The 11,198-nt window shown below is 51.7% G+C and overlaps 1 protein-coding gene across 2 annotated transcripts in view; it reads right to left on the bottom strand.

Annotated features, from left to right (window-relative positions):
• Positions 1-3,865: 3,865 nt before the first annotated feature.
• The window catches only part of hcfc1b (host cell factor C1b), a 46,034-nt gene continuing 38,701 nt past the window's right edge, over positions 3,866-11,198 (bottom strand). For both annotated transcript variants that reach the window (XM_080204274.1, XM_080204275.1), the window contains exons 24-26: positions 9,723-10,020; positions 5,449-5,512; positions 3,866-4,872 (exon numbers count right to left, since the gene is read on the bottom strand). In XM_080204274.1, the coding sequence (XP_080060400.1) occupies positions 4,827-4,872; positions 5,449-5,512; positions 9,723-10,020 (408 nt within the window). In that variant the 3' untranslated portion in view covers positions 3,866-4,826. The remainder of the gene's footprint in view (positions 4,873-5,448; positions 5,513-9,722; positions 10,021-11,198) is intronic.

Below are 11,198 nucleotides of genomic sequence, written 5' to 3'. Positions count from 1 at the left end.
CTCTGCCTTAAAGATAAATTTGTTAAAGGAGCCGTTCTGTAAGGAAACCTGGTCAACACCGTCAGGGGGTGTGGGGTGGGAGATAGTGGTGTAGCGGTGATGTCATGGGGCCAGCATTCCAAACCACAGATATAAAGGTGAACAGGCGGATTTGGGGACAGGGCCCTTTAACCTGCTCTGCCATTCAATAAGGTTGCAGAGAATCTGATTGCAACCTCATACTTGACCCCTGATAACCTATCACCCCCTCGGTAATCCAGAATCTTTCTACCTCTGCTTTAAAAAGACTCTGCTTCCTGCCTTCTGAGGAAGAGAGTTCCAGAGACTCAGCCCCTCTGAGAGAAATCATTTCTCCCCATCTCCATCTGCACTGGGTGACCCCCTGATTTTTAAACACGCACCTCCCCCACCCCTCAACCCCCCACACTGAGTTCTAGATTCTCCCACAAGAGGAACCATCCTCTCCACATCCACCCTGTCAAGAAACCCCCTCAGGATCTGAAAGGTTTGGATCGAGTCGCCTCTTACTCTTCTAAACTGCAACAGGTACTAACCTACCCTGTCCGACCTTTCCTCAGCAGACAACCCGCCCATTCCAGGGATGGGTCTGGGAAACCTTCTCTCAACCACTCCCAACACATTTACATCCTTCCTTAAATAAGGAGATCCCGTACTTTACACAATACTCCAGATGTGGTCTCACCCACACTGCACACAATACTCCAGACGTGGTCTCACCCACACTGCACACAATACTCCAGATGTGGTCTCACCCACACTGCACACAATACTCCAGACGTGGTCTCACCCACACTGCACACAATACTCCAGATGTGGTCTCACCCACACTGCACACAATACTCCAGATGTGGTCTCACCCACACTGCACACAATACTCCAGATGTGGTCCCACTGATGCTCTGTACAACTGAAGCATAACCTCCCTACTTTTATATTCAATTTCCCTCACAATGAACACTAACATTCTATTATCTTTCCTAATCACTTTCTGTCCTTTAATGCCAGGCTTTTGTGATTCATGCACTAGGACACCCAGATCCCTCTGCATCTCCAGGCTCTGCAATCTTTTGCCATTTACATATATTTTATTCTTTTTGCCAAAGTTCATTTTTCCACATTATACTCCATTTTCCAGGTCTTTGTCCACTTGTTTATGTATGTTCCTTGTGTGTTTATGGCTACAGTCCAGTCATTCTCTCTTCCACCTTCTTTGATTGGGAAAAAGATACCAAAGTCTGAAATCATGTACCAACCGACTCAAGAACAGCTTCTTCCCTTCTGCCATCAAACTGAATGGACCTACCATATATTAAGCTGATCTTTCTCTACACCCTAGCTATGGCTGTAACACTACATTCTGCACTCTCTCATTTCCTTCTCTATGAACGGTATGCTTTGTATAGAACACAAGAAACAATACTTTTCACTGTATACTACACGTGACAGTAATAAATCAAATTAAAATCTTTGTAGCCTCATGTCCTCTTCATGGTCTACCTTACCTAACTTTGTGTCATTTGGAAGGTAAGCCATCACGCCTTCTATCCCGTCACTGAAGTATTTTAAATAAAGCGTAAAGAGTTGAGGCTCCAGCACAGATCTTTGTGACACAACGCTCATTACATCCTGCCAACCGGAAAAAGACCCACTTACATCCATGCTGTATCCAGTTACTGAGCCAATGTTCTCGCCATGTCAACGTTAACCCTCACACCCTGAGCTTCAAATCTCTCAATAACCTGTGAGGCGGCGCCTTATCACATACCTTCTGGAAATATAAGGGTAGCACATCTATGGGTTCCCCTTTATCACCAAGTGAAACTGGATAGGCTTGGGCTGTTTTCTCTACAGTAGAGAAGGCTGAGGGGCAGGACAGATTGAGATGTTTACAAGTTTATTTATTAGTGTCACAAGTTAGCTTACATTAAAACTGCAATGAAGTTACTGTGAACCCCCCCACCGTTGCCACACTCCAGCGCCTGTTCGGGTACACTGAGGAAGAATTTAGTACGGCCAATCCACCTAACCTGCACAACTTTGGACAGTAGAGGCCAATCCCCCTAACCAGCACATCTTTGGAGTGTGGGAGAAAACCAGAGCACCCAGAGGAAACCCACACAGACATGGGGACAACATGCAGACTCTACACAGAATGACCTGAGCCAGGAATCAAACCAAGGGTCCCTAGCGCTGTGAGGCAGCAGTGCTAACCACTGTGCCACTCATAAATAAACTCTTAACTTTAAAGTTTATTTATTAGTCACAAGTAAGGCTTACATTAACATTGCAATGAAGTTATTGTGAAACTAGGTGCCACAGTCCAGCACCTGTTCGGGTCAATGTATCTAACCTGCACGGCTTTCAGACTATGGGAGGAAACTGGAACAGTCAGAGGAAACCCACGCAGACATGGGGAGAATGTGCAAACTCCAGACAGACTGTGACCCAAGCCCAGAATTGAACCTGGGTCCCTGGCGTTGTGAAGCAGCAGTGCTAACCACTGTGCCACCCACATTATGAGGGGAACGGACAGGATGAATAGGAAGCAGCTGTTCCCCTTGGTTGAGGGGTCAATCACAAGGGACACACATTTAGGGTGAGGGGCAGGAAACTCAGAGACGGGTATATTTTCACTCAGAGGGTGGTGGGAATCTGGAACCCACTCTCTGGGCGGTTTGCTGTTCTTCAAAAGGGGGCGCAGGAGTCCACTGCGGAGTCCTTCCAGGAAACATCCCGGTCAATCTGGGGAGGAACAGGAACAGAGCGATGGGCCGACCACCGCGAATGTGAAGTGGTGGGAGTAACTGGATCCCCCAACGTGGCATTCAATAACAGGCAGGGAGAGCTGGGCACCCCTCCACAAGTCCACCCATCGCCACCCGGCAGAAAGTCAGACAAGGACCACCAGGTCTATTTCAAATATTGTTTTTGATATTTAAAAAGAAAATGTCGACACAAAGCTACACAATACCAACATCATTTGAGTCCTACAAAAAAAAACACGCGCACACACACACACGCGCGCTCCTAGGAGCACCGACAGACTATCAGACCATTATCTTCCGAGTTTGGGACTGCGGGGAAAGAGAGGAGGGGAGGGAGAGGGGTGATGTCCCACTCATTTCTTTAAAAAAAACATTTTCAACAAATCCATATAGCTGCTCCACTCCCTTATAATAATCTCTCTCCTTCACAGACTCACAGGGCTGGGGGGGGTGGGGGGTAGGGAATAGCAGGAGGGGAGGAAGGGGATGCCATTTCAGAGGCTCCCCGCTCGCCCAATTACTTCAGGGGAAACTGCAGCTGGAATGCTGGGAGGGGTTTGCCTGTCTGAATTGATCCAGCTGTGTGGCAAAGACAGAGAGAGAGAGAGAGACAGAGAGGAGAGGGGGGGAAGAGAGAGAGAGAGAGAGAGAGAGAGACGGGGGGGGGGGGGAGAGAGGGAGGAGGGGGAGAGAGAAAGAGAGAGGGAGGAGGGGGAGAGAGAGAGAGGGAGGAGGGGGAGAGAGAGAGAGGGAGGAGGGGGAGAGAGAGAGAGGGAGGAGGGGGAGAGAGAGAGAGGGAGGAGGGGGAGAGAGAGAGAGGGAGGAGGGGGAGAGAGAGAGAGGGAGGAGGGGGAGAGAGAGAGAGGGAGGAGGGGGAGAGAGAGAGAGGGAGGAGGGGGAGAGAGAGAGAGGGAGGAGGGGGAGAGAGAGAGAGGGAGGAGGGGGAGAGAGAGAGAGAGAGAGGAGGGGGAGAGAGAGAGAGGGAGGAGGGGGAGAGAGAGAGAGGGAGGAGGGGGGAGAGAGAGAGAGAGGAGGGGGGGGAGAGAGAGAGAGAGGGGAGGAGGGGGAGAGAGAGAGAGAGAGAGAGAGAGAGGAGGGAGAAAGAGAAGGGAGAGAGAGAGAGAGACACACACACACACACACAAGGCAGAGAGAAAGAGAGAGACAGAGACGAGGCAGAGAGAGAGACACAGAAGATAGAGAGAAAGAGGCAAAGAGAGACATAGAGACAAACAGACACACGAGGCAGAGAGAGACAGACAGACACATAGGGCAGAGAGAGAGACTCACACACACATACACATGAGAAAGGGGGACAAAAGCAAAGAAAGAAAAAGAGAGGGAAAAGGAAAGATAGAGAAAAGGAGAGATGAGAATAAAAGATAAAATGAAGGGTTCTATGTACAACACCAAGAGTCACCAGGAGTTTAAAAGTGACTGATGGGCGCTCTCAGCAGGCAGTCCAGCGGGGTGGGAGTGGGAGTAAAGGGGGAGGGGGGGGTGTTCATCTCAATCCAGTGCCCCAGCACCACCTCAGCGAGTCCTTCTTGCAGGCGAGCAACCTGGGAACGACACTTCAACTAAATTCTTGCGCTGTATTACATCTATATATATATATATATTTATAAAAAATTGAAAAGGGGATCTTCTTCTCCGCAAGCTTGATGTTCACAATGCGAGGCTTCCTGTGGCATGTGTGCGTGCACGTGGCGCTCCCCCTCCCCTCTTCCCAGGGGCTTGGGGAGGGGGGATAAGGGGCTGGGGGCTCAGGTGACTGTCTTTTGAGTTTAAAAATGAGAGCATCCCCTGACCCTGCCCAGTCATTCCTTCTGTGGTTTAAGTTGCGTTTCTTACAGACTCACGGTCTGCATTAAATAAAGAGGCAGAGGGTTCGTAAACTGCCGATGGGGAGGGATTAAACTCACCCCCACCCCAACCCCTCGCCACATCCCATCCCAACCACCCCCCACTCAATCTCACAGCCTCCGATTCCACTGCAGATGGGAAGGGGGCTGTGGGGTGTCGGAGTAAATACAAAATTCACTGGCCATCCGGCTTCGTCTTCTTGGGGATGTTTGACGATTTTCTGAAAGAAAAGAAAGGAATTGATTGAGTGGGAACAGAGCACCGACCCTCCCACAGTGCGGCGCTCCCCCGGCACCGACCCTCCCACAGTGCAGCGCTCCCCCGGCACCGACCCTCCCACAGTGCGGCGCTCCCTCAGCACTGACCCTCCCACAGTGCGGCGCTCCCTCGGCACCGACCCTCCCACAGTGCGGCGCTCCCTCAGCACTGACCCTCCCACAGTGCGGCTCTCCCTCGGCACCGACCCTCCCACAGTGCGGCGCTCCCTCAGCACCGACCCTCCCACAGTGCGGCGCTCCCTCAGCACCGACCCTCCCACAGTGCGGCGCTCCCTCGGCACCGACCCTCCCACAGAGCGGCGCTCCCTCGGCACCGACCCTCCCACAGTGCGGCGCTCCCTCGGCACCGACCCTCCCACAGTGCAGCGCTCCCTCGGCACCGACCCTCCCACAGTGTGGTTTGTGTGCAGGGATTATTAATTCCTGATGGATCAGCCAGAGTTCCAAACCCCTCCCCTAACCGTGACAATCCCCAGCCCTCTTGTGCGCAGTTAGAAGTGAATGGAGAGATGCCTTACGTCTCTGGGGAGCTGATGGTTCGTTTCACAGCGGGCTTCACCACCGAGCCGTCTTTATTTGTCTCTGTAAAAGATCGACAAGTTGGGTCAATTCTTCGTGCTAACTAACCTGTGCTGTGCGTTATGTGGGGAAGGGCTGGGCTGCTCCACCATTTATTATGATCATGGCTGATCACTGAATTCAATTTCCTGATCCTCCCACCTATATCTAACAGAGCGATATCCAATTTCTTCTTGAAAGCATTCAGCGTTTTAACCTCAAGTACTTTCTTGTGTTAGTGAATTCCACCCATTCACCAACCTTCTGGGTGAAGAAATTGAGATAGAATCCCTACAGTACAGAAGGAGGCCATTCAGCCCATCGAGCCTGTGCTGATGACAATCCCACTCAGGCCCTATCCCCAAACCCCACGTAATTACCCTGCTAATCCTCTGGCATTAAGGGGGAATTTAGCATGGCCAAGCCGCCTAACCTGCATATCTTTGGAGTGTGGGAGGAAACCAGAGCACCATGAGGAAACCCACACAGACACGGGGAGAACATGCAAACTCCACATAGATAGTGACCCAAGCTGGGAATTGAACCCAGGTCCCTGGCGCTGTGAGGCAGCAGCGCCAACCACTATGCCGCCCTTTTTCTCCTCATGTCTGTCCTAAACCTTATCCTTAGTCTGTGATCCCTGCTTCTAGACTCCCCGACCACTGGGGACATCCTTTCCGCATCTACCCTGTCTAGTTCAGTTCAAATTTATAAGTTTCTGTGAGATTTCCCCCTCAATGTCCTGAACTCCAGCGAATACAATCCTAACCGACTTAATTTCTCCTCATACATCGGACCTGCCATCCCAGGAATCAGTCTGATAACCCTTCTCTACACTCTCTCTACAGCAAGAACATCCTTCATCAGGTAAGAAGAGCAGAACTGCACATAATATTCCAGGTGTGGCCTCACCAAGGCCCTGTTCCTGTACTCGAAACCTCTCGCTGTGAAGGCCAACATATCATTCACCTTTGTTCCTGCCTGCTGCACCTACACGCTTACCTTCAGCGACTGGTGTACAAGGACACCCAGGTCCTGCTGCACACTCCCCTCTCTCTCAATCTATAGCTCAGGAGCAGGAGCAGGCTGTTCAGCCCATTCAATGAAGTCATGGCTGATCTGTGACCTAACTCTATATACCCACCATTGGCCTGTATCCCTTAAAACCTTTACTTAACATTTATCAACCTCAGATTTAAGATTAGTAACTGATCCGGCATTGACTGTTGTTTGTGGGGGAGAGTTCCAAACCTCCCCCAACTTATGTGTGTCCAAATGCTTCCTGACATCTCTCCTGAAGCGGCTGGCTCTAATTTTTAGACAATGCCCCTGAGTTCTACAATTTCCAACAGTGGGGACAGTTTATTATTATCTACCCTGTCTTTTCCTGATAGTATCTTTAAGAATTCAATCAATCAGATCAGTCCTTAACCGTCAAATGCTAGTGTTGAGAGCTTCGTGGTTGTAAATTAGAACACAGTAAAGAGGTGTAAAACTGTCTGTTTCAAAGGAGTTGCAAGTGTATCCAGTACACAGACTGAAACAATGTATCAGGCAAAAACGACAGGGTTGCTTTGGTAACAGACTTTGGCATTTGAATCAAAACCTGTTTTTAACCGATAAATTTGTAATAGATATTTGAATAGCAGCAGCCTATCAGATTTAAATTTGATGTTTTGATAACCCGCAAACCAATCCTGTTGTGGGGGGTTTTTGGTATGTCCCCAGGGATATAAAACCAGCTGCCAGCTCTCGAAAACTGCCAGAATACAACCACCTGCCACATCTCAGCTAGGGAGACACACACACAGAAAACTCTCTACCAGCGTAACAACCACATTTATGTCTTAAGAGAAAGCCTCATCTTAATCGTAAAAGAACAACAGAAGCAAAGAAGGAAGAAGAAAGAAGACTACAAACTTGGGGTTGTAATTTACAGAGTGACTAAAAATTCTATTTTTCTTTTGTTATTAAGTGGGAATTATATTTATCAGAACAGCATTCCATTAGTTTACTAATATTTTAGTTAACCTGTTTGCTGTTAGTTAGCTAAATAAAACGTTACTTGCTTCTTTTTAAAGGTAGAATCTCTGGTAGTTATCTTAAGCATTACAAGTGCAGATGTTGAAGTGCAGATATTATCCCTTCTCACACATACTAAGAGGTTATGAAGAGAGGTACTTCTCTTTGAGTGGTTGACTGTTAGCTCTCTGAGAAGAGATCACCCTCCCCCTTCATAACACTGGAGATTTGTAATAACCTCTCCTGATAATTAAACCCCTGAAGTCCAGGTATTGTTTTTGTAAACCCACGCTGCGCTCTCTCCAAGGCAGTATGTCCTTCCTCGGGTGTGGTGCTCAGATCTGCTCGCAGTGACTCCAGGTGGGGCCTGAGCAGGGTGTTGTCTAGCTGCAGCATAACCTCTGTATTCTGCAGGAGGGGAGTCGGTTTAGCTTGGCTGGCCGGATGGTTAGTTAGTGATGTGGAGCGACTCCGACAGCGCAGGTTCAATTCCCTGTCCCGGCTGAGGGTACTGACGAAGGGCCCCACCCCCAAGGTGTGGAGGCCCTCGGATTAAATCAGCACCAGTCAGCTCACCCCCCTCAAACGGCCTCTGGTCATCTGGCACTATGGGGACTTTCCTTTTCCATTAACTCTGCGTCTTTTTATTCGAGGCCGCGCGCAGGTGAGAGGGACAGGGAACGAGGGCAGAGACAGGGAACGAGGGCAGAGACAGGGAACGAGGGCAGAGACAGGGAACGAGGGCAGAGACAGGGAACGAGGGCAGAGACAGGGAACGAGGGCAGAGACAGGGAACGAGGGCAGAGACAGGGAACGAGGGCAGAGACAGGGAACGAGGGCAGAGACAGGGAACGAGGGCAGAGACAGGGAACGAGGGCAGAGACAGGGAACGAGGGCAGAGACAGGGAACGAGGGCAGAGACAGGGAACGAGGGCAGAGACAGGGAACGAGGGCAGAGACAGGGAACGAGGGCAGAGACAGGGAACGAGGGCAGAGACAGGGAACGAGGGCAGAGACAGGGAACGAGGGCAGAGACAGGGAACGAGGGCAGAGACAGGGAACGAGGGCAGAGACAGGGAACGAGGGCAGAGACAGGGAACGAGGGCAGAGACAGGGAACGAGGGCAGAGACAGGGAACGAGGGCAGAGACAGGGAACGAGGGCAGAGACAGGGAACGAGGGCAGAGACAGGGAACGAGGGCAGAGACAGGGAACGAGGGCAGAGACAGGGAACGAGGGCAGAGACAGGGAACGAGGGCAGAGACAGGGAACGAGGGCAGAGACAGGGAACGAGGGCAGAGACAGGGAACGAGGGCAGAGACAGGGAACGAGGGCAGAGACAGGGAACGAGGGCAGAGACAGGGAACGAGGGCAGAGACAGGGAACGAGGGCAGAGACAGGGAACGAGGGCAGAGACAGGGAACGAGGGCAGAGACAGGGAACGAGGGCAGAGACAGGGAACGAGGGCAGAGACAGGGAACGAGGGCAGAGACAGGGAACGAGGGCAGAGACAGGGAACGAGGGCAGAGACAGGGAACGAGGGCAGAGACAGGGAACGAGGGCAGAGACAGGGAACGAGGGCAGAGACAGGGAACGAGGGCAGAGACAGGGAACGAGGGCAGAGACAGGGAACGAGGGCAGAGACAGGGAACGAGGGCAGAGACAGGGAACGAGGGCAGAGACAGGGAACGAGGGCAGAGACAGGGAACGAGGGCAGAGACAGGGAACGAGGGCAGAGACAGGGAACGAGGGCAGAGACAGGGAACGAGGGCAGAGACAGGGAACGAGGGCAGAGACAGGGAACGAGGGCAGAGACAGGGAACGAGGGCAGAGACAGGGAACGAGGGCAGAGACAGGGAACGAGGGCAGAGACAGGGAACGAGGGCAGAGACAGGGAACGAGGGCAGAGACAGGGAACGAGGGCAGAGACAGGGAACGAGGGCAGAGACAGGGAACGAGGGCAGAGACAGGGAACGAGGGCAGAGACAGGGAACGAGGGCAGAGACAGGGAACGAGGGCAGAGACAGGGAACGAGGGCAGAGACAGGGAACGAGGGCAGAGACAGGGAACGAGGGCAGAGACAGGGAACGAGGGCAGAGACAGGGAACGAGGGCAGAGACAGGGAACGAGGGCAGAGACAGGGAACGAGGGCAGAGACAGGGAACGAGGGCAGAGACAGGGAACGAGACCGAGTGCTCGGCAGATACACATACCTTGGAGCCACCTGACTTGCGTGGCGGGTCCGTAACCTTTCTCGTTCCTGGCTGCTATCCTGAAGATAATAGCGGGTTTGGTTGTATAGTCGATGTGGGCATTGGAGAGGTTAGCGGACTGGACCAGGCACGAGGGGTTGGGGCCGCAGTAAACACGCATGAACGCCAACTGTGCCGGGCTGTTGGGTTTCAGCTCCAAGGACTGGGTGCTCTGGATGGCGAGGTACACCGAGTACTCGATGATCTTGCCCGACGTCATGGAGGGGGGCTCCCACGTCAGGTGGGCTCCGTCTGGACTCTGCATAGAGAACACAGGCCAGAATTTACAGCCCACTCCATTCAGTCCCTCTACTCCATCCTGGTATTTTCATCCACACCAGACTCCTCCCACACACCCTACTTCATCTCCCCCCACATCCTTCCATGCACCCCCCCCCCACGTGTTTATCCAGCTCCCCCCACCCCCCGACCCTTTCTTTAAACACAGCGATTTGATTCACCTCAGTCACTCACCGTGGGAGCGAGTCCCACATTCCCCACACTCAGAGTGAATGCTGTCAGACCCTTCAATTGGATGGAATACTCCCCCACTCGCCTGGATGAGTGTGGCGTGAGAAGTTCAACACCACGCAGAACAAAGCAGCTCCTGTTTAACTGGCGCCACATTCATTCCTCCACAGAGGCAGCAGTGTGTACCGTCAACAAGATGCACTGCAGCGACTCGCTAAGCCTCCTTCAACAGCGCCGCCCAAACCCACCACCTCTACCCCCTAAAAGGACAAGGGCAGCAGATGCCACGGGGAACACCCATTGCCTGCAAGCTTAAGTTTAATTATTAGTGTCACAAGTAGGCTTACATTAACACTGCAATGAAGTTACTATGAAAATCCCCTAGTCGCCTGTTCAGGTACACGGAGGAAGAATTTGGCACCTAACTAGCATGTCTTTCAGATTGTGGGAGGAAACTCATGCATCTGGAAGAAACCCACGCAGACATGGGGAGAACAGGCACTGGAGTGTGGCCACTAGGGAAATTGTATAGTAACTTCATTGCAGCATGAATGCAAGCCTTACTTGTGACTAATAAATAAACTTTACTTTTTACTTTTTAATGTGCAGACTCTGCACAAACAGTGACCCAAGCTGGGAATCGAACATGGGTCCCTGGTGCTGTGAGGGAACAGTGCTAACCACTATGCCACCGTACACACACGCGCACATGCAATCCAGAGTCAGCCATTCTTTAACTGGGTCAAAGACCTGAAACTCCCTCCTTAACAACGCTGTGGGTGTAGCTACACCACACGGGACCGCAGTGGGTTCAAGATGGTGGCTCGCCCACTAGCTCCTCAAGGAGGCAAGAAGGGATGGGGGATAAATGCTGGGCCCGTACAGTGACACATCCCAAAAATTAACATTAAATAAAATATGGACAGTGTTACATGAATGCTCCCCCCTGTAACTGGCTGAGTAAAC

The sequence above is a fragment of the Carcharhinus amblyrhynchos genome, chromosome 15 (assembly GCF_965287045.1).
Source record: "Carcharhinus amblyrhynchos chromosome 15, sCarAmb.v2.hapA, whole genome shotgun sequence".
Classification (NCBI taxonomy): Eukaryota; Metazoa; Chordata; class Chondrichthyes; order Carcharhiniformes; family Carcharhinidae; genus Carcharhinus; species Carcharhinus amblyrhynchos.
The sequence above is the reverse complement of the archived record's forward strand: the minus strand, read 5'-3'. Positions and strand labels throughout refer to the sequence as shown.